This window comes from Ammodytes marinus, assembly GCF_949987685.1.
Source record: "Ammodytes marinus genome assembly, chromosome: 1".
NCBI lineage: Eukaryota > Metazoa > Chordata > Actinopteri > Uranoscopiformes > Ammodytidae > Ammodytes > Ammodytes marinus.
In genome coordinates this window covers 15,132,653-15,155,785 of record NC_137230.1, presented here as the reverse complement: position 1 = coordinate 15,155,785, position 23,133 = coordinate 15,132,653, and the positions used below count along the sequence as shown (strand labels likewise).

The window sequence follows — 23,133 nt, the reverse complement described above, 5'->3', positions numbered from 1 at the left end:
GTTTGTCTTTTTCTCAAGTGCATGTGGGAGTGTGTGGAATGTGATGTGAATGCGACTGAATGTGTCTGTATGTGGTTCTGTGATTCAAGTCAGGCAACAGAGTAGTCACTTGTGTGTGTGTGAGTGTGAGTGTGTGCGTGTGGTTTGGCGAGCCACACTCACATCCCGAGCTGTGTGTCTCATTCCTCCCACCATTACTCCTGTCAGCAGGCCTGAAACCACTAACCATCCCGTCTGGAAACAAAGCCATTAGCTCACAACAACCGTCTCTGTCTCCCTCACACCTTTTTTTCTTTCTTACATCACTTAAGATCCTGTCTCTCTTTCACACTTCACTGGTTTCCTATCAGTGTGCTGTGTGCTCTGACAAACATATTACAAGTCTTGTGTGTCACACAACGATGACATAAAAACTGTTCCTGTTACCAAAAATGACACTTGAAGTAACAACTCGATTTCCCTCAGTTTGGTTCTTTTTCCTTTGGAAGAACTGAGTGTGTTTGTGAATGTACAGGCTGGACAACCAAACTGCTGTAGATAGTTGATGAATACAAAACAGTATACCAAGTTGGTTTAGACTGACTGTTTGGTCAAATATTTACACTGGTAGATAGAGTGTCTCTTGAGGGGCCACTATGACCTGCAAAGTTAGGGTCACACGACTGATGGAGACAGCTGAGTGTCATTAGGCTACTTTTTGGAAGCCTGTGAGGTGTTTATCAAACACGAAGCACATAAACACAACTCATCTCAGAAACATTCTTTTAAACCTCTACTGTGTTAGTTATACAGTACATGGTAATTAGATAAAGACCAAGTGTTTTTTTTGCAAGATTTTAGAAATGCTGAGGTCATGAATCCCTTTTAAACTCAGAAAAAACATGGCCAGATTTCTAAGATTTTTTAAATACTTGGATTTGCCATTTCTTACTCAGTCAACCAGCGTATTAAATAATCCACCATTTCCATGCTTTTTTTTAAAGTCTCGTCAAGTTGCGATTTTCCAGGCAAATATTGGGCTTAAGGACGCAACACAATGGTCTGCCTTCTCCTAAAGAAGCCCCTGATTTGAAGGCAACACCTGATGAAATGTCAGTGGGTAAATCACAAGGAAATGGGCCATTTTACAAAAACTGTTTTATTGATTTATTAACAACTGTACATTTCTTTTCAGTGCCGACAGCATTTGCTACATACTTTGGTGTGATTCAGAGGGACTTTTCGTCCCTTTTTTCATTTTCTTGTGAGAAATGCTGACAGGATCAGGAGCACAGTGTACCAACCAGAATTATTCACCGTTGTCTTAACGTCAACATTGGAGACACTTGATTTACTAAATCGGCGTTGGCCTCCTTTTGGGTATTTCCACATCTCTCTGCCTTCCCATCACGGCCAGCCAAACAAGTTCCAGGAATATTGATAAGATACAAAAAGGAAGAAGGATTCCAATAGCGCAGATTGGACTGTTTGAGTTTAGTCTGCAGCCAAGTAATCAATGGTGCAATCCAACATCCATATTACGTCAGGTTAGCAAAAAGCACCTTGCCATCCAGTTTGTGCCTGCCGCAGTGCTTCTGCTGCCAACTGAGGTCCAAGGGTTAGACTAAATATTAAACCTTCCCCAGCTCCAGTAATCAAACCGGGTAAAACAAAACAAGAGAAAGCACAGACAGAGATGTACACTTAAAAAAGGTCCTTTTATATATATATATGAATTAAATTTACATCCATCTCTTCCTGAATTATAGCGTCCAACTCGGTCCCAAAGTGGTCCAGACCAGCCCAGGCTGTGCCCGAGTCAGAGGGCTCCATGTTTTCATCGTCCGGTAAGAGCACTGTGACAAAAGGCCATTTGAAAATCTCCATGAAAAAAAGTCCAACTTACAGGTTTCATGCTCCTCTGTTTGATTTCTGAAAAGGTCAGCCTGGAGAATGTGCTTTAAGAAAATCAACAAGTAAAATTGTTAAAAAGTTCTAATCTATGTTCTGCTCCCCCACTCAAATATCATGGCATAAGACAGAGTGGGCCAAACGAAAGCATCACAAATACACCCAGGACATGAAAATATATATATTCTTATAATATATATAAAATGTCTTTTATTTATTCCGATATGTACACTTTTCACAAGACGTCCGGGGAACGATTTTCTCAGAAATGAAGCGCCGCTTCATCGGGTTACACCCAAAATATTCTCAAGAAAGTCCCAAAAAAAAAATCGTAACCCGAAAAACTAAACAACAGGAAAAAAATTCTCTCCAGCACAAACATCCTTCTTAGGCCAAAAGCTCCATCAATTTCTGCCAGTAAAATTTCCAGAGGTGGATGGTCTAGGGGGAGGGGAGTTAAAGTCATTGGAGTTTCTCAGTAGAAGTGCTGAAGCAGAGCAGGAGCCTGGTCTGTGTCTAGTAGATGACTTCGTAGACAGTGGCCTTCTTGTCACCGGATCCCGTCACAATGTATTTATCATCTGCTGAGATGTCACAGCTCAGGACAGACGACGACTCCTTAGACTATGGAAGTAAAAAAAACAAATCAACGTTCAATCTTTATCTAATGTTTTAATGAATTCTCAAATGAGTGGAGTATACGTTTTTATTTCTTTGTGGTAATTACCTAGAACTTTTACTTGTTTTTTTCTTGACTTGATTATGAAGCCTTCTTGATACATGTATTTAACAAGAAGCGTTCTTTCCCCCGGCATAGTTATATAGGGAACTTATGACAATTTTGATCACTGATTTATTCATTAATAGTTAGTTTATTAAATGTATGAAAAATTAAATAAAATAAAAAGATAATTCTGCAAAAAAGGTAGGCGACTTGACTTGATTGCTTTGTGAAATCAACTCCTCGTCTTTATAACTTTTAGTATTGCTGTGTGTTTGTGTTTGTAAAGTTACCTGGAATATGCTGGCGCCATACGGAGTCCTCCATGCATTCAGCAGATTGTCCTTCCCTGTGCTCACAAACCATTTACCTGCAAACATAGAACAGACATTTTTTTTTAGAATAAAACCAGAATATATGTGCGTTTACTTAAACAAGGTCATCTTTGTCCTCTCTGGGCTTCGAAAAGAAATTTAAATTCTACCAAACTAACGTGTGACGGTAATAACCTTATCAATGGCCAAAAAAAACCTTATTGTGGAAAATACCACTAGATTTTCAATTATAAAATGCACGTAATGAAGGGGACTCCATTTCCACTCTGATAATTACTTAAATCAGCCTCTGATTAATTACCCAACTGACTAGTTGGCTAATGATTTAATTAGTGAAAGCAAGAGCTCTGAAGCAGTGAGTGTCATTTGCATTAACCCGTTCTGTGTCATAGCAGGCTGTGCTGTCGGGGGTCTTGTGAGGGGAAATGAACACTGACAGCTCTGACAAGAAATAAAAAAGAGATGAGAGTAAAACTTAATTTGTCTGAGGCTTAAACTTGAAAGCAGCTGGTCTGCTTAACAGGCAGATGGATATAAACTGGAAAACCAATGGCAAATGTCTCTTATGAGCAGATTTGTAAAATAACAGCAACAAAGTGTCTGTCAATCCTGAAGTGATTTCACCTCGTCTTAAAAAGAAAAGAACTAAAAAGAACTGGAGAAATCAATATTCACGACATTTAACAAGGCAGTAGCTGGGATTTTAGGTCAGGAGCAGGACCCACCCACCCGCCTGCTCTTAAAATCGATTTTCCATTTTATTTAATGATGTAAAATATTTGTACAAATTATGGTTTGAAAGGTTGTTTAAAAAACTTCTCTGTGCGGCCAGGTTTAATATTCTGAGCGAGAAAACAAATCCCTTTAATGATGGTCTCAAATCAGACACATTTTGAAGGATTTCGTCTACAAAAAATAACAGAATTAATCTTTAGTATCCTATCATGTCATAGGGGTTCGAGTTAAATGTAGGGTTTGAAATGTAAATTTCCCCTCGTGCCATTTTACCACCATACAGAATCTCAATAATATCCATGTCTCCAATAGAAGCTACAGTTCTCATTCAACGGCGATCAAGTGTGGAGCAATGGTGCTTTTTTATTTTGTTCTCCAAGGTAGGGATGTCCATGGTTAACTGGTTAACCGTTAAGAAGATCTTTAACCGGTTAATACTAAAGGTTAAACGGTAAAAAAAAAAAAAAAAAAATCTTAATTTCTCTGAAATCCGGACTCTTATTTTGATATCGCTAAACCGGATGTAAGAATGCCAACTGTCGGTAAAGAATGTGCCAGGATCAATAGCGAAAATCCGTCATAAACAAAAGCGTTAAGTATGTATCGTTATGCAGTACTGATAACATCGGAGCTTATCAATATTACGGTCTTTCAAAATGTTGCCCCGTGTTCAGCACTACTTAGCACCGGGTTTCGGTAGACTACCCATCCCCTAAACCTGTGTGTGTGTGTAAATGTCCCTTTTCAGTCACTTATTGCACTTTCTGCTCCTACATTCGCATACAAGACCACTTCTCACAACATACTACGTCTCACAACAGACAAAGGTGCCGTGTGAATGTCAACATGTAGGCATTTAAATTGGCTACTGGTCCCTGAATTGTTTTTAAATTAATATGCCGGTCCTTGGAACAAAAAAAGGTTTGGAGCCCTGCTATAATGCTTCATGTATTTCACTATAAATAGGCTACATTAAATCTTAACGGTTAACCGGTTAATAACTGTTAATTCTGGTGGTTAACCGGTTAAAGAAAAAATTCTAAATGGCCATCCCTACTCCAAGGTGATCCTGCACCAAAATATGGACACAACCATAGTTCAAAACCTATACATCTCCTTGCTATTGAATGCATAAAATATAGTTTTATCCCCCCATAGGTCTGCCTTTGTGTTGGAAGGCTCCTAGTTGCCTGTAACTCACCACAGTAGGCAAACTTGAGTGAGAGGACACAGCTCTCGTGCAGGTGCAGCTGGTACTTGTCAGGCTTGGTGTGGTGGAGAACCTCAACGTTGCTGCTCTCCATGCCCACAGCCAGCCATTCTCCAGTTGGACAGTAGCCCAGTGAAAAGATCTGAAACAAAAGATTCAACAATCAAACGTTGCACCTGATATCCTCAGCGAAAAGCAGACAACTGTATTTAACTCTTGAATGAAGGCTTGATTTTGAACATGTAAAAATGATACAATAAAAGTGATACAAAAATAAAAAATATTAACTTAACACGTCTGAACAGGAAGACGCATAGGCTTATTTAATCTTACCCCTTTTCCACTACACAGAAATAAACAATCAGCAGTTAAATTTTATATCACTTAGAAAATGAAGCTTGCTTTACAAACAAGGATCACCTAAAAGATGCAGTGAAAGCACCCTGGTTCTAAATCTGGAGTGAATGTGGCAGCCATGTTGACTTTGTACTGAATGACAGAGGGGAACATTTGTTTTTTTTGACAGTCTTCTTTCTACCTGTGAGGTAAAGTCGTGTTGCTGGAGCTGTCGTCCCTCCCTCAGATCCCAGGAGCGGACAGTGTTGTCCAGCCCTCCGGTCCACAGTTTGGTCCCGTCGTGGGAGATGTCGATACAGCTGGCTCCATCTGTGTGGCCTTGGAACTGCCTGCAAAATACAAGTCAACAAAGATTTAGTCAGAGGACAAAGCCTGGGATAAGCCCTATTAGAAAATGGATGGGTGATGGATGGATGGATGGATGGATGGAGCGTTCCCATCCCCAACAATAAGGGTTTATTGTGGACACTTATTTTATTCTTTAAACACAATGAGCTGTCTATTGCTTGTTAGCACACATCCAAGGTGAGTGAATGAAGTTGTTGATAAAGCCAAAGCACTGACCTAACGAGGGTCTGGTTGTGGAGGTCCCACACGGCAATGTTTCCATCGGAGCAGCAGGAGAAGCAGACCTTGGCGTCGGGGCTGATGGCCAGTGCGTAGCAGGCTGGAGCAGAGGAAGTCAGCTCGGCCTTGATGCGAGGTGTCTGAGAGGCCAGGTCCCAGATGGTCAGCGTGCTGGCCTCACCGCCCACTATCAGGGTGCGGCCGTCAGGCAACAGCTTGCACGAGCGGATGTAATTGTCCCTGTTCTGGAACACAAACAAGTATCGTCAGGATCTTGATGACTGTGGATGTTATCGAGCTGTATAATTCTCAACATGTGAAAAACACAACATTTTGGTTTGTGATGAGCAAAAAGAGATTAGCAGAATACATGGTATCAAGAGGAGATCGTCTTTGAGTGAGGTTTGTAGACTCTCTTTGGAGTATCAGTGAAGATGTGGATTGTCAGCTTTAACAAGAGATTCAGTGGAGAGAGAGATAGAGGGGCTGCAGCTGTTGGCCAGGCTCCAAGAGAGCAAGGAAGATGGATCAATAGGACTGTTGAAGCTCTTGGTCAAATTAAAACAGCACCCTGATGGCTTTATAAGACCCAATTGCACTCTGGACGCACCTTAAGGGTGTTGGAGGCCGTATGAGTTAAACGGCATGAAGCCGCAGAACCAAAATGAAGAATGGGAGGCAGTTGGGAGGGAGTAATGAGCTGAGTAATGGCGGACAGGCTTGGCCAATCAGAACATCATTACTCAGCAGGCTTTTTTTTTTTTACCTCACCAAGGACTAATTCAGCACAGCACTGAAACACTTTGCTGAATTATTCACATCTGTCTGGTGGGATTTGGAGTTCGGGCAACATTTGATGCTCAAGAACAATCTTAATGAATGAAACCCAGAGAGTCTGGCAGAGCCCTTGTGAAACATGAGTATGTCAGGTCTGTTCTGGTTGGGCGCTTTGTTTGAAACAAGACAAGCTTGAACAAACATTTCACGTCTTTCCTCTGCCTGGACTCAAACAATGCCACTGATAAAAGAATGATGAGGACTAGTTACCAGGCAATCAAGCTGGGAGACTGGGCTCTTGCTGCCCGGCTGGCTGATGTCCCAGATCTTGACACAGCCCTTGCCTCCGGTGTAGACGTGGCGCGTGGGGTTACTGATGGTGACGGCGCACACCACCTCCCCGTGGCTCAGCGTGTTGATCTGGCGAGCGTGACGCGGGATGCCCGGGCCTATCAGTGCGTCTGGAGGGAAGGGCACGGGCTGCATCTGACCATCTGCGCTAACATGAAAAGAATAAGCCCTGCAGAGGACAAAGGAGGGGAAAAGGTGGTCACTAAATGCTATCTGTCGAAAAAAACATTGCTAAAACCACTAAGTGCTACTCACGGTTTTCCTCCAGAGATGGATGTGAGGCTGGCTGGCAGGCCTGGCCTCATGTGAGGATGAGGGTCAAATCCTGCCTGAAAGAGCAAGCAGAGCCAAGATGTTAAGGAACAAGCTGCAAAGATAAATTAGACTAAGCTAATATTCAAATTCAAAACAAGGCTTCACTTTATCTGCTAACGCCCTGAGGAACTCTTGTAACATCGTTTCCAGGAAAATTCCCTTGAAAGGTGCAGATTCAGCTTCATTGCATACAGAGTTGCTTTACACAAGGCTACAACATTCTACTTGCTAATGCTAATGAAAGCCTGGGAGATTTTCAAACACGGAGATACATTTTGGGGGCCTTTAGAATGCTAACTAATCAACTAACATCAAAGTAAAAGGAGCCAGGCTGTCTTCTATGTACTTTCTCATTAAGAACGTACAACAAGTAGCAGCCAGCCAAGCAGAAATATTCACAATGAGTTATGGAAATTCAGGACGAACGCTTAAGTTTCCCCAAAGTCATTTTGCAAACAGACTTTACAACCTATTGCCGTGGAGGATAATTCATACAGATGCAGATGGGGGGGTGGAATGAATGAATGAATATATGTGAAAAAGAGGAGCTTCATTCACTCACTCATTCAGGTGTGTGTGCAATAGGCTCACATTTGATTCAATTATTTCTGTATAAGAGAATGGAATAGTTACAATTGGTGAGCGTCCGTAGGCGGCAGCAGCTGCAGCACTCATCTGTGGTGAGATGAGACCTGGATAGACGCCTGGGCTGGTCAGGGATCCGTTCATCTCATGATGACCCATCATAGCAAAGGGGGTGGCATAGGAACCCGCGATGGACAGCGGTGTGCGCAGAGCAGGGGCAGCTACACAACCGAAAATACAATTTCAATTGAGATATAGAAACAATAATTGGGAAACACTAAACTGTGGATCATTAGGATGTAAAGTAAGTACTGCAAATAACTATTATTTCTATTATATTCAATTCCAAGACAAAAGGAGACAACTACACGGTTACGTGTATCAACCATGAAGAATAATTCCAGCTTAAAAAGTTTTTAAAGTAATAGCATCAATTGCATTTTTATTTTTTTGGGTGAATTAATGAACCAATTCTGTTCCAAAGCAGTGTGACGGATTAGGTGTTTGTGTACCTAAAGCCTCCATGCCGGGTGGTTTGCCCATTGTAAGAGGCCGTAGTCCTGGGGTGGTGCTGGTTCCTGGTGTTGGGGCCTCATTTCTTGGTGTAGGCGTGTTGGACTTCAGGCTCGGTGTGGATGACTTGTCATTCTAAAACAAGAGATACACTTTAACCTCTGGGTGCAACCTTGTTTTAAATCCTCTTACTGAAAGTTGTAAGTTCATAAGTTCACAGCCACACATACACATGTGTCCATGCTACAGCAGAAAAAAAATCCCCAAGTGAGTCAAAAATCCCCCCACCAGCAGGGAAATCCAGAGTGACAATCTGAGTGGACGGCTCAAGGTAATCCAATCTAACACTGACACTTCATTACAGCCATGGTGTGTGTGTGTGTGTGTTCAAGTGCATGCATGTGTAGACGCGGTAGGGCCATACACCTTTGCTTTGAAGTCATGCTCATTATTAAGAGCGGCTAGACAAGCAAGATGGTGGACCAAGCACTTCTCTCAAGATTAATGCATCTTTCTTCCTTTTGCAGATGAAGTAGAGGAGTGGGGGGGGGGGTTTAGCCTGGTGACACACACTTATGAGGGATAGGGGAGACACACTGGATGTCATGGGAGGTGGAGGGTAGTGATGTGGGACTATAAATCTATCCTAATCCCGAATAAATGGTTTATGTAAAATGGATACATGAGGATTGTTTTGAGCATGGTTAGCGAGCGTTACAGTATTAAAAGAAGACAGGGGGATGGAAGGGGGAGAAGAGAGAAAAGAGGGAGACAGCAGTTCCCTCTTCGCTGCTGGTTATTTACAGCCTCCGGGGCCCGAGGAAGAAATGACCATTTATTGGGTTAGCCATAAAGGAGATTGAGAGGAGTGAGCCACAGGGTTTGATTTCCTGAGAGTGCATCCAACCTTCTGCCCCCTTCAAGCCCCCTTCATAGCAAGGCAACTGCTGCTAAGCCTCCTGCGTATTAGCCCCTTCACACAGACATACACCCACTTCACTTGACAAATGCCCCTGTAGTCTGTCAGCTCACTCCCCCCCCCTCTATATAACCTCCCTATTTCATCTTCTCTCACTAGTCTTTTTCAGTGTGTGTGTGTGTGTGTCCTGCACTCACATGGGCGTGGTCCTTTGCTTTGGAGGAGGGCGTGCTGCCCGAGGAGGCCACAGAGGCGGGGCTGTTGGGGGCAGCATCCTTCTTCAGCGCTCGTGATTTATCCAGGCCGTTTTCTGGAGGAGAGTGAGCGGGGCTACCTCGAGGGGTGGCTGGATCCTGCAAGAGTTCAAAACCAGACAGACACAGAGAGAGCTGAGACTGAGCAAACAAGACCGGAGGAAACAGCCACCGGCATGTACATGTAGGTCAAACAAACTGGGGGCCTCATGTGCAAACACAGATAAATATACTTGTGCGTGCTCGTACCCTCTTGCTCTCTCACACACACACACACACACACACACACACACACACACACACACACACACACACACACACACACACACACACACACACACACACACACACACACACACACACACACACACACACACACACACACACACACACACACACACACACACACACACACACACACACACACTTTTCATTCACCTGTTACTCCCTGCCCTTTTCTTTGTTTTCTTTGTTTTACTTTCCGCATGAATGGCAAAAGACATACAGCAAGTAACCACACACTCAGGGCAAACACACACACCCTGTATTATGACAGGCTTTTTTTTCTTGCAACACTCGTGAGAGGTGTTGAGGCTTCAACAGACAAATGACAAAAGAGAGCCGTGTATGTTTAGACTCTGTGTGAGGAATGTGACTGAGCAGCTCAGTTCAAACGCACTTCTTACCTCATTGGAAACGTCCACCACCAAGTCATCACTTTTGTCTCCGTCACTGTCCTGAAATGAAGGAGTGACAGGCTCAGCTTACTAGGAGACCACTAACAGTAGCATGATAACAGTGAGCAGAAATCACTTCAGTCACGTTTGTTCTGACGACTAGACCAAAATGAAAGGCCACGCCAGATGACTGGACTTTACGTTTTTACTTCAAAAGTGAGTCAACAGCATTTGTTTATTATTTGTTTAAGAGACTTTACATGCAGAGGAAATGAAACTGGTTGAGCTACAAAATCGTCATTGCCGAAAAACAAATGAAACCAATAAACGCAAAAACACTCACATATCTGCTCATGCTGTCTTTGTCGTCCACTTTGCGTTTCTTAGAGTCCAGACCGTAATCTGAGGAGCCGCGGTGCTTCTCACTCGCCGCCCGCAGGCTGTCTGATGGCGATACCGAGTTATTCTGTAAACAATAAACAAAAACATGTAGCCATATTTTCATACTCCAAAAATGCAATAAACTGCATTTCTAGGTATTATGGAAGACACTGAGCACAAACAATATCATTGTATATGTCATTTTGCTCCATCTCTTAACCCATCTTGACATGATGTGGACCAATAAACTATGTGACTCAAATAAATAAAAGTCTCAGTTGGCTTAGGGTGCAAGATATGTCAACAACAAAAAAAGAGTAGGCACTCTCCTGCCAGCATTTTGCCCCTTAATGCAGGATGTGACAAACCCTCAGAAACTAAAGTGACAGTATTGACTCTAAAGCTAAATGCACACAATGCTTCTAGACACTGATTTGGGATAGAAGGTGGTGAAGAGGATTCTGGGATAGTTTAGCCCTGCTGTTGCTGGCCAAAGGGCTAAAGAGCAATGACGAAACAGACTAGGCAGCTGAGCAAACCCACTAACACAAAAGCAACCCACACACACACACACACACTTCTAATCAAATTATCTTGTAGACACTTACAGTAACCTGGTCAGAGACACACTTGAAGCAAAATTAAAAATGTAACCTTATAACAGCTTGCATTCCACCCTAACTGTACTTTTTGTGTGCGTCTATCACATGCAAGCACATGCAAATAAACACAAATATTGATAGTATCTCACACTGTGTAACTGTCAAACCCAGATTAATGACTGCTGGAGCCTCCATGACAAAACAGCCGAGTTCATGAAAATCAAGCATAATAAAAAAGAGGAAGGAAAGAAAGAGGCCATTGAGGGAACCAATGTGAAGACACAGAGAGGGTGTTGCCAGCAGAGAAGTGCCATGAAAGAGGCAGAGTGAGAAAAAGAGGAAGAAAGACAAGAGAGCCAAACAGGAAAGGAACTTGGCGAGCAATGAGAGTGTAGCAGTGTGGCAATGAGTTCTCTCCCCACTAGTGGGAATGCCCGGACGGACTGGCACTCTCTCAGAAAGCTGCAAACGGGGGTTTTGTAGTCTGGGCACTGGCGTGGTGGGTGAGCACTGCCAAACAGGCTGACAGGCGGGGAGTGAGGGAGGGAGGGAGGGAGTGAGGGAGGGATGGGAGTGAAGACGAGCAAAACCCTCAGGCCAGCCCACACTGTCAGGCAGCTCAACAAAATCCTTCACCAGAAACACAAAGATATGGTGGAAGAGGGAGACGGAACATGTTGGATTTCTTGGCTGCAAACGATAGCAAGAAGAGTGAAGAGCGGCAGGAAAAGGTAAGGGTTTGAAAACTGAATGACATAAGGAGAATAGAAACACTCAGTGGAGGGTCAGGATTAAAATAAAAACACTAGGGTTGAAGGCACACACACACATGCCACCGCCAGCCAACCCAGCTTTCTGCCATTTCCACATCCTTCCTTCACAGGTCATATAATATGGTAATTTGTTCAGCTTCTGTTGTGGAAAAATAAACCACAAAGAGAGTTTAAGTCTGGCTTGGCGTGAAGATGCTGTCAGAGCATTACAGCCTGTCTGTGTATCTGTGACCTTTAATGGATTGCTTAGACTCAATAACCCTGCACTTGCCTCCAACTCTGGTATCAGATGACCTGGGACAACAGAAGACTCACACTCCGTGTGTGTGTGTGTGTGTGTGTGTGTGTGTGTGTGTGTGTGTGTGTGTGTGTGTGTGTGTGTGTGTGTGTGTGTGTGTGTGTGTGTGTGTGTGTGTGTGTGTAGGTGTGTGTGTGTACACTGTAAAGTAGAGGGGGGGATCAGGTAAGGTAGCACTGGCAGCCGCTCGTCACCATAAGAGATGGGGGAAGAGTTTGGGTTCCCTTCAGACATGAGTGGGCCCATTCAGGATGGCCAGTCAATGGGAACACAATCTGGCAGAACAGAGCGTTACGCTCCAGCTAACTGAGAGCTTTAAGCCAGTCCAATAAACAAGGCCTTTAACATGAGAAGGAAGGGAGAGAGAGAGAGAGAGATGGACAGCGAGACACAGAAGGGGAGAGAAGAAGAGGTTAGAGGGAATAAATGAGTAAGATAAGAAAAAAAGGTGGAGAAAATAAAAAGGTATGTGCGAGAGAAAAGGAGAAAGGTAGACAAGAGGAGATGATAGGGAGTCAGGTATTGGACGTATGCAACAGTGAATCCTCTAAAGTGGTGAGGCGAGAAGAGAAGGAGAGACAAAGTCGCTTTTAATTGTGCTGGAATTAAAGGAGGTAGCTGACTACTAATCCTCGCCCAGTGATTGGAGTCATTTCCACCTGGATTAGATGGCACTGGCTTATTTGGCCAGACTTCATGATTTCATTTCAGTAACCCCCCTGAGTACAAAACCGTGTGTGTTCTATCACAGAGAGCATGCATTTCTCTTGGACGGCTGGCTTAAGTCTATGTAAAGTACACCTAATCACCAAACACAGTGAGTCAGAGACCCGCAAAGTCAAGACACACACAGGAGACTGAGAACAGGAGAGTCAACGTACCGTGCTCGATTCGCGTTCTTTCAGAGGAATGGCCAGAGGCGAGTGAAAAGATGAGGGTCCAGGAGAGGGAAAAGCAAAATATAAATTAGTATGCGTGTCACCCACATCACATAGCACTAATAGCATTTTTATGATTAATAATTATCCTTTCATTTAATTGAGTATTACGTCCCCTCCATTACTTCTAATAGAACTTTAAACTTCATGTCACATTAGAAGGTAAGAAACTCTGACCTGGACTTTTAATGACAGACCAGCAAGAGATATTTTCTACAACATGGCAACCCAAAACCTGATAATATCTATTGTTAAGTAACAACTTATAAACCCTTTATATTATTAGAAAGTGGTACCATTTCTAATAACTTGTTTCTATCATAAGACTAACATTACCGTCAGCATGTCTGATAAATGACTAATTCGCCAACAAAATCTGGACTCAACCGTCTTTTCTTTTGCCTGTCCTTAAACATGTTTATCCTCGACACATGCAGTAGTGTTCAGACGTCTGCAAGCTCTCTTTCCTGTTTCCTAATGTTAGTATAAAATAAATCATTTTCAAGGCCAAGCACAATTATGCTAAAAAGACGGTTGTATAAACACTTCCTCACAGAGTAACACTGTAAATAAACACTTAAGATTGAAAAACATGCAGTGACTTGTTTCTATGATAAATGTATCTGGGCTGCTGACAGCAGTTTTCTTGGCAGGTACAATCAACTATCCGGTAGTAGAAAACACTGCGGGCTAGTGTGCGGCGGTGGGCTGGGCTCCTCCTCACCTCTGTGCTCCAGGTCGTGGTGGTTCTTCTCATCCTTGACAGGCAGGTGGGCCTGGCTGCCCAGAGCGCCCAGAGCCAGCAGACCGGAGCCAGCGCCGGGCACCGGGGGGAGGCCGGGCGGCTGCAGGCCCGATGGGTGAGGGGGGAGCTGCACTGGGGGGCCGTGGGCCGCGTGAGAGAGGTGCTGAGCCTGGAGCTGCTGCTGCTGTAGTCAACAAACAAAAAGACAAGACAAGAGGACAAGTGGGTCGGCTGGGAAGGGAATCCATGGATGACCACACTCTACTCATGCATTTGAGCCCGGCTTTGACAACATTTACAGTAGTATCCAAGGCCAAAGCTGTTTATGCATAATAGCTTCCCTGACAAGAGACTGCCAACATGCTGGTCCATCTCATTCCCTGACTGACGGGAAACAGCAGATTTCATCTGGTTGAAAAATGTTAGACAGAGGAGCACACTGACTCGTTTCCTAAACATTGCTGTTTTGGTGTTACTTTATCTTCCCATGCTCAGGGTCTTAAAACACCTGGCTGTGCTTTATTTTATTATCCCAATAAGTATTGCATCATGAGGCAACAATATCTTGGTTCTTAACAACTTTAAATGTTCCGTCACATCCCATTAAATACACATTAATTACACACTATTAAAACTCAAATAATTAAGTCTTTAAATTGCTGGTTTTGTTCGACCAACTTATACAATGACATGAAACAAATCATTACGAGAAGCTGGGACCTTAGAAATATTATGCTTATGCTTGATAAATGATTTAAAATGATGATCAAAATAGATGTGGATTGACTTATAATTCCCTCTCAGCTAAGGTATGCACATGAACGTGCTACTAACCTTAACTTATTACAACTCTGCTAAACTTATCACTGCTGACTGTTTCTTATGTACGGGACGAGACCGTCATGTGCATCTATGTTTGAATCAACAACATGTCTCATCTGGTCGTCAGAAATGATACAGAGCTGTTTTGCTCCCTCCCAAACCAATGTGCATCAATCATAATTTGGACAGTTCAAAATCAATAGGTCTGCACTTGAAAACCTCTAAAGCTTTCAACACTGTAGAGAAAAAAAACAAGCAAGCACACCATCTCCTCCAGAAAAATGCTGTTAAGCACAGACACATAGGAGAACACACACACACACACACACCTCCCCCAAGAGGCAATGGACATCTGAGTAAGAGAGGCAGCCCAGAGAGGAGTGAGTAGATAGACAGGAGTTAAATAGCCACTCAGGCAAGAGGGAAGCAAGTGCTTTAAAACAAGGTTAAATAACACTTAGCACATCCATCAACTGCCTCTCAAAAAAAAAAAACATGATGGCTACTCTGCCTACTAGATAGAACTTCAATAACCTCATCCATACTTTCATTACACAAGCTAGAAAAGGGGTATATCTAGTGGCTTTGGCTTACCACATTTAAAAGGTTTATTTAGCATCTGGCCATTATTCAGTCAGCTCATTATGTGGAGCTGGACCTGAAATCGCACAATGGATACAGGCGACTGAGGGGAGGCATTGTTAATCGATATTGTACTGGTGCGCCGAGCAGCCTATTTGCTGTGCTAAATGTAAAGCCAGCAAAAAGAGAGAAAGAGGAGGCCAGAAACAAGAAAAGGAGCGAGAGGCAGAATCAGAAAATAACAAGAGAATGAAAAAGAGAGGGATTGAGTCAGGGACGTCCCTATTGAGTGTGCCTAATGAGGAAAAGCGTGCAGGGATCATTATCAAGAAGCCTCATTAACGAGCTATGGCTAAGAAGAAGGACGCAGAGAGACGCAGAGAGACGCGGGGGGGGGGGGGGGAGTGGTGGTGGTGGGATGGGAAAAGAGGGAAATAATTCAGCAAAATAAATTGCTTCCAATCCAATATTCATGGATAAAGAGCTGGCTTCCTTTCACACTTATCTTTTTTCATTATGTGTAAATGCCGCCGCAGCCCAGGCAACTTCCACAGGAAACAGGCAATTAAAGTTAACTAGGCGAAGCGGGCTCCCTGTAGAACAGTACTGTCAGGTGGAACAAGCATCAACAGCAACCAGCACAAACCAGCTGGCAGGCTGGCGTAATAAGTCTGGCAATCGCAACAACACCCTACATATCCTGTGCTTTTACAACAATTTATCTGGCTCATATTTTCTCTTCCGTTGTGGCAACAATTATTAGACTAAACCCTATGCTAAAACAAGACCTGATCTAGTTCAGTATTGAAAACAGGACTGAGACAGCAGAAAGGTTTTTAAGCTTAGAGATGAAGCGTTGTTAAGTCGGGGACACCTGAGATAGGCAGACAAAAAGGACAAGACAGCAAGAATATCCAAACACACCCAAGTCATGCTTTTTCCTCCATCTCCCTTCACAAAATACACACGTTAGACTGCCAGCAAGTGGCTGTTCAAAACACTTGAAACAGTTTCTCTCTGTTGGGTAACCTGAACACTGACCATGAAGGCTGGGTAGACACTATGAGGCGGCTGCTGCTGCTGTGGTGGTTAAAGGAGAGAGGAAGAGGAGAGATTCAGCCAGAAGTGATACAAGCAAGAAGAGGACAGAGAAAACTAGGTCTGCTTCTTAATGATTATTTTGACGTTCCCTTGATTTGATGAAAAACCAAAAGTTAAAAATAATCCATCACAATTTTCCATTTGGGAATTTGAATCAAAGAAAACCAATTGAAAATGACATTTAAGGAAGCAGGGTTTTATTTTTTGCATTTTTAGCTTTAAAATTACTAAAACAATTGATAATCAAAATAGTTGTAGATTAACATTAAGTAATCTAATCGATTTATTTATCAACTAGTGGTTTCAGCTCTTATGACAACTAATGGAAAACAATATTAACACCAAGCTTGACTCATTAACCTCTGATAACAAAGCCGGTGACCTCAGGCTACTATCATATTTTCTAATTAGAAAACCTCAGACATCAACTGCTTGTAACTACTGTGTAGATTCAACCATGTCGAACCATGTGTTGCTTTCACACGCAAACCAGATGGAAATATGACCGTCTGTATTAAAGTAAATATGCACAGCCAAATACAACATGCAAATGAATATTTCACTGTAATCATAACAAATGCAGACGGTGGTAAACTTTGCATTGTGTGTTTTACATTTACATAAGGGTTGGCGATACGCAGGACACCACCTGTAACTGACTCGTTAAACCATTATCCAAGTACAATCTTGCCCTGTGTTGAAATCATGGAAATGAGGGGAGGCGCCTGCAAATGAAACGCCACCTCTGACACTTGTCAAATCAGACTCAATCGTGTGTCGCATCTGGCAGGAAATAATGCTGTGTAGGACTACACTAGTTTGCATCTTTATCTTAGTTTTTTTCCAGACCGGCTTAACACAGTCCAGCACACCGTGTTTAATACTATGGAAACAATGTTAAAGTTGACCAAAAACATCATGACATGTTTATTTTGGAGACAGTTTTTGAACATTTAACCCTGACCCGACATACGAACGTTTTCCTGGTTCCAGTTAAATGCACTTTTGTATTTGGTGGGAACGCCAGGTGGATATCATTTAGAAAGTATGATACATTTCAAATCTTTGTTATATACAATTTATCCCAATTTCCCCACAGTCCAAGGTTACGTCTTCATATTGCTTTGTCCGTTCAACCATCATCTGAAGCTTAGATGTTTAAGTTAAAGTGATTTAAAATGGAGAATAACAGCAAATCCTATCCTTCGAGTAAGTATTTTGCTTCATGAATTACTTAAATTATATTGATCCTCAGAATAGTTTTGATGTTTTGTTGATCGATCATTTCAGCCTCATGTAAAAAAGCAATATCTTTCCAGAAAAGTCTTCTATTTGCAAAGGAAGTGACATACATCCTATCTTTAACACAAAGTTTAATGTGTTGAATGTGGCCTATGTATTTCAGCTGAAAGGAGATGGAATTGAATACACCGTGTGTGTGTATTGCATCATCTACCAACACCAAGCAAAATCATCTGTGTGTGTGTGTGTGTGTGTGTGTGTGTGTGTGTGTGTGTGTGTGTGTGTGTGTGTGTGTGTGTGTGTGTGTGTGTGTGTGTGTGTGTGTGTGTGTGTGTGTGTGTGTGTGTGTGTGTGTGTGTGTGTGTGTGTGTGTGTGTGTGTGTGTGTGTGTGTGTGTGTGTGTCTAGACTCAAATCTATTTTCTGATCTGACTATTGTAGGAAGCTGCCAGAGCTTCACTGACTCTTTAATGACAAGACACCACAGCAGCACCGCCTCGCTCCTACTGTGGGGACATGGAGATTGATCACCTGCCACTTCTTCACCCCAATAATTAAAGTCTGTTTTCCTGTGTGCGAGTGTGTTTTCTGTCTGGCCCTGCCCAGCCAAGGCAGGGTCATTCCTGTTACGGACTGTGAGCTAGATGGGGGGAGGGATATAGGAAGTAATTACCCTGAAAACTAGGGGGTTGTGCTCCCGACTCATTTACCTTAATCGAATTTCGATATCTGCCTCTCATTAGACATGACCCCCTCTGCCACAGGGACCAGCTAACTGCTGACTACCCTCTGCTACGGAGGGCTAATCAAAAGGGTCAGTTATCCATCTGGGTGCAAGCTGGCTATTAAAAAGCAGCTAAGCATGTAGTAGATTAATAAAACCAGATGAATCGCTAAACAGTATTAGTGGATTTGGTGTGAGTTTAGGATTCTGGCTACAATTCAAAGGTCAAATACTGATTTTTGAAGTGAACTCAATCCTTCTATGAAAGTTCTGATTGCTGCAGGTGTGCTCGGTTGCTACAAACACGAGAAAATATGCTTTTAATATAAATCAGGGTAAAAAAAAACAAGAAACGGCAAGTTAACAGCCAAAGACTTGAGAAGACATAATACCAGGTCACATTGTTCAGACCATAGTTACAAGCAGCAGGAGTGTCAAACGAACTGGTGACAAAGAGCTAACAGCCACCAACAGTGAAATTCTATAATAACACTAACAATCTATCTGACTAATAAAAAAAAAAGCTAGATATGATTTTGGTCCCTGGTTTCACTTGTGAACAAATGACTCTTAAGTTAATTGATAGAAAAGAATTCACTTGGCAACAGTTTTTAATAATTGAGTAATTGTTTAAGTCACTTTTAAAGCAAACACAACTAAAGAAAACTTCTCAGACTGGATGATTGGAAGCATCTACTTGTCTTATGTGATACTAAACTGAAGTATTAAGACAGTTGGTCGGTCAAAATAAGCAATATGAAGCCGTTACCCTGTTACTACAAAGGCCTATCAGTGTGCAAATGCTCCAGAATCAGAATGACTAGAGTTTTTCCTGTATTTCCTATGCTGTCATGCAACATTGCTTGAATTCAGCCTAAATCGTTTTCTTCACTACACCTTACAAACTGCTGAGTACCTGCTACGTCCATTCCGCTGTAATCTCTGTTGCAATCACAACTCTTGTCCCAACCTGACCGCTCTAATTCTTTCAGCTATTGGGTCAGAGGTAAGCCTGTTGGCTGGAACCTTTTATCTAATTAAAGTGCAGCCAAAGTGAAATCTGAGGAAGACTATAATCTGATCTGATCTTGGACTGTGTTACTATGTATCAGATGTTCTTTGACTCCGCCTTGGGAGGAGAAGAAAATTAGAGTAGAGCTTGATAGGAGCTGCAGCCTGCGTGCTGACAGGTCATGGTTAACCAACAATCAGTGAAATTACAGCATATTGACGGCACATTGCAAACATTGTGAACTCAAATAAAAACATAATACAATACTGGAGACTGGGGGCAAGCCTGCACACGTGAAGAGGACGTGTCATTGCTAGTTTGTATTCAATTTGAACATTGGAATACCACTGAAAAGGAGGAAGAAATTAGTTGCAAATTAATACACTAAGCTTCTGTTATTTTCCAGCTGAATCTCTTGCCCTGTCCCAGGTTGTTCTTGACCAGAAACACCTCCGCTGAAGTGCATGAAGGTTAAATAAACCCGTAGGTAAAATATAGCACACATAAATAGCCTATGTGTCAGTGGTGGAGTGCCGGTCCTCCTCTATGCATGCAGTTTTGCCCCCTGGACTCAAATCAAATGAAGTAAGAAAGGGGGGTATACACACAGTCAGAGGCAGATTGGGAAGTCCACGTACCCCGATGATAGCATTGAGCTCGGTCATTGTCACCTGCTTGGCTCGCTCAACAGCCTGAGCCACCTGCTGTTGATGCTGCAAGACATAAACACAATGAGATGAGATTTCTGATGGAAAATGATTGGGTATAGCCTACTATGTAATAAATGCATCTAGGGGGTGACACTCACCTCTTGTGACAAGAATGGCATGATCTGAGCCAGGATTGCATTGAGACGTTTGGCAATTTCAGTCTGTAGGAGAGTAAGAAAGAGAAAACATTAGAACAAGAGTCTTTCAGTGGACTGCATGCCCAAGGCTACGCAATAATAAAGCAGTTAAACTACCTATAAAACAGGAGCGTGTGCATTTGTGCACAGAAATACACAAACGGCTGCCGCATCCATTTGGATTAACCACGTATTTCTTAACTAAATTGGGGCAGTCTTAGAACAAATTTACCCCTCCCCCTCTGCAATGCGTCCATTAGACTCAGGCCTTATTTCATTAGGAGGCTGAAATATGCTAATACCATCTGGCTTGAGAGACCATAATGAGGTCCATGCTTCATAATTATGGCCCATTGAGAGCGGGTGAGGCACGCTGTAGCAGACAGGTTAACTCTCTGGCCCTATCTGTCAGAGGCATCTTTGGTATCGACCATGGAATATTAGCTGGGACAGTAAGATGATACTGCAGGGCTGGATGAACATAGAGCACTTTACAGCGCTGCATTTCGACAAATGGATATGCTGCGCTGCCCACCTACCGCACTTGAATGTCCCAAGACATTTGGCCTCTATCCATTTCCTTTCCTTTTTTTTAATCTGTACTTTCCACAGAGAGAGAAGGAGGGGGAGAGAAACACAATGGTATAAAGCAGAATAAAAGGGGAAAGGCTGGGGTGATGAATGGTGAAGTGAAACGCTCTGATTTGACGTTAAGGTAATGTAGTTTGACTGAACCGGGGGAGGTGAACTAATTGATTGTGAGAGATTAGGGGTGGAGGCCCAGCAGGTGTGTGTGTTGGGGGGAGAGGCCCTTCCCGCCGTTTTATACGCTGTTGCATTCCACTCCTTTTCTCCCTTAACCTTGTTCGACTGTGAAAGGGGGAAGGGAGGAGAAAGAAAGAAAGTGGAAAGCCAGGGACAGGAGGTGCCCGTAGCCTAAAGCACAACCCTCTGTGTGACTCTTTTCATTTTGGAGGAGGGGAGACAGGAAAGAAGGAGAGAAGAGGAGGGGGGACAGACCTATAGCTGGCCTGTCAGGAATTATCTCACAACCCCCCCCCACCCACGTCTGACCTTAGACGCACTGTGCTTTCTCTCTCCATCCAACCTCCTCCAAACAATTCTTCACACCCCTCCACTGCTCTCCTCTGTGCCCTCCTTTCTTCCTTCTCCTCCTCCTCCTCTCTTGTCTTCCCCCTCTTCTGTTGCTGGGGCAACGCTATCTGGCACGGCTGATCGTTATGTAAATTGGGCTGGGGGCCCTGACCAGAACAGCCTGTAAAATCATATTAGGCGCAGCAAAGAGGCAGGTCATTAAATTGAATTTTCGGCCTGTCGATCTGATCGGCACGGGAAATTAATGAGGGATAACTGGGAGTGGGGAGGGGGGCTGCACATCGAGAGAAAGAAAGAAAGAGGGAGCTCTATGGAGACTCGTAAACCATCATCATTAGCGGGGGCTGGATACAATGACACACAGTAGGATTAGAGTGCTTCGGTATCACACCGCTTCTCTAGAAATGGCTGCAAGGGGAGCAACATTGGGCTTGTAGGACACAGCGGTGTGCCGACTGATACACTCTTGCTATTAGAGCAGCAACATTACAAAACCCTCACCACAAACATATTCACAAAGATAGGCATCCATTTGTTTATAGCAAATCACTACTCCACACAGCCACAATTTTGACGGCTAAAACATTCATGTGCAGTGTGTACTCTGCCTTTAGTGTTTAATTGTTGTGTGCGGTAGGCTGAAAACACATTCAGTCTCAAACACGAGTCAGGGACCCAGGTGTTTGGAAAGCTGATATTGTGGCGAGTTGCGTTCAGGGTTTTTTAAGATGAAATGTTGCTGAACCCTTGGCTTCCTCTGAAATTTACCCCACAGATAAAATATTACTCTGGAGACAGGAAATTAAACAATGGAACAGACCTTTGCTCCATTTTTATGTTATATTTTGTGACCTAATTATTGCGAGGCTGATGCTATACATTATGCCCGTCATAAATCACCAATTTACGAGAATATGAGGACAAACTCCTGGGAAAACCCTCAACTGAACTGCTGTCTTCATCAGCTGTATCTTGTCTTCCTTTTCATAAATAGTCACTACGCTCTGTTCAGACATGTAAGGGAGGGCAAATGGCCACACATGGCTTATTTACCCGACATCAAGCGCCATTTTAAAGGGGGTAAAAATACTCAAAACACATCACATCCACTGACTAGCAGCGTTCTTAAATGACTCCCACTTTACTTTGCAGGCACTATTTTCCACAGTGCTTTTAGTGGCAGAGACAGGCACTGGAAAGAGTTTATTGTCACTCTAAGCTACTGAAAACAGAATCCCTTTGAGCCAGCAGAAGCTTTTCACTGCAGCTCCACAATTACAGGTACTCAGGGTAGTCTAGTAGCACCAGAGCTTGGAGAGGCTCTCTCTCTCTCCATTGCATCCTTCCGTCAATGGTGCGTTGAAAGCCATTTGGCTGTTTGTCGCTCTAGGCATTAGCACCCAAGTGGAGAGCAGAGTCTCTGACGAGGATTCAATTGGCGAGGAAAACAAGTGGCATATGGGGGGGCAGCAGCAGTGATGGCTGCTAGGGAATTATCTTCCAAGCCAGAGCAGAGGAAGAAAGAGCCACTTATAGGTATCTTGTTCATTACAAATTCATGAACAATGTTTTGCATGTGCATGTCATTCTATTTTGAGCTCATAGACACAAAACTGAAGTGACGTCTTTTATTCTGTAGGGGAGCGTATGGAAATGGCTTGTTTTCCAAGAGTTAGATTTCCTAATGTAGACTCTTTTCTTTTTGAATTAAGCAGTTTATATGTACAGACGCAAAGTATTTCCCT

The 23,133-nt window shown here is 43.1% G+C and overlaps 1 protein-coding gene across 7 annotated transcripts in view; it reads right to left on the bottom strand.

Moving 5' to 3' along the window:
* Positions 1–1,141: 1,141 nt before the first annotated feature.
* The window catches only part of tle3b (TLE family member 3, transcriptional corepressor b), a 29,824-nt gene continuing 7,832 nt past the window's right edge, over positions 1,142–23,133 (bottom strand). The window contains exons 6-22 of one of the 7 annotated variants that reach the window (XM_080029963.1): positions 20,234–20,296; positions 20,034–20,138; positions 16,389–16,427; positions 13,923–14,127; positions 13,142–13,158; positions 10,550–10,672; positions 10,216–10,266; positions 9,473–9,628; positions 8,356–8,491; positions 7,892–8,064; positions 7,199–7,272; positions 6,863–7,112; positions 5,813–6,060; positions 5,430–5,577; positions 4,883–5,033; positions 2,905–2,981; positions 1,142–2,514 (exon numbers count right to left, since the gene is read on the bottom strand). In XM_080029963.1, the coding sequence (XP_079886089.1) occupies positions 2,407–2,514; positions 2,905–2,981; positions 4,883–5,033; positions 5,430–5,577; positions 5,813–6,060; positions 6,863–7,112; positions 7,199–7,272; positions 7,892–8,064; positions 8,356–8,491; positions 9,473–9,628; positions 10,216–10,266; positions 10,550–10,672; positions 13,142–13,158; positions 13,923–14,127; positions 16,389–16,427; positions 20,034–20,138; positions 20,234–20,296 (2,124 nt within the window). In that variant the 3' untranslated portion in view covers positions 1,142–2,406. Of the gene's footprint in view, positions 2,515–2,904; positions 2,982–4,882; positions 5,034–5,429; positions 5,578–5,812; positions 6,061–6,862; positions 7,113–7,198; positions 7,273–7,891; positions 8,065–8,355; positions 8,492–9,472; positions 9,629–10,215; positions 10,267–10,549; positions 10,673–13,141; positions 13,202–13,922; positions 14,128–16,388; positions 16,428–20,033; positions 20,139–20,233; positions 20,297–23,133 lie in introns of all 7 variants that reach the window. The other 6 variants (XM_080029960.1, XM_080029961.1, XM_080029965.1 and 3 more) reach the window with 6 other exon arrangements.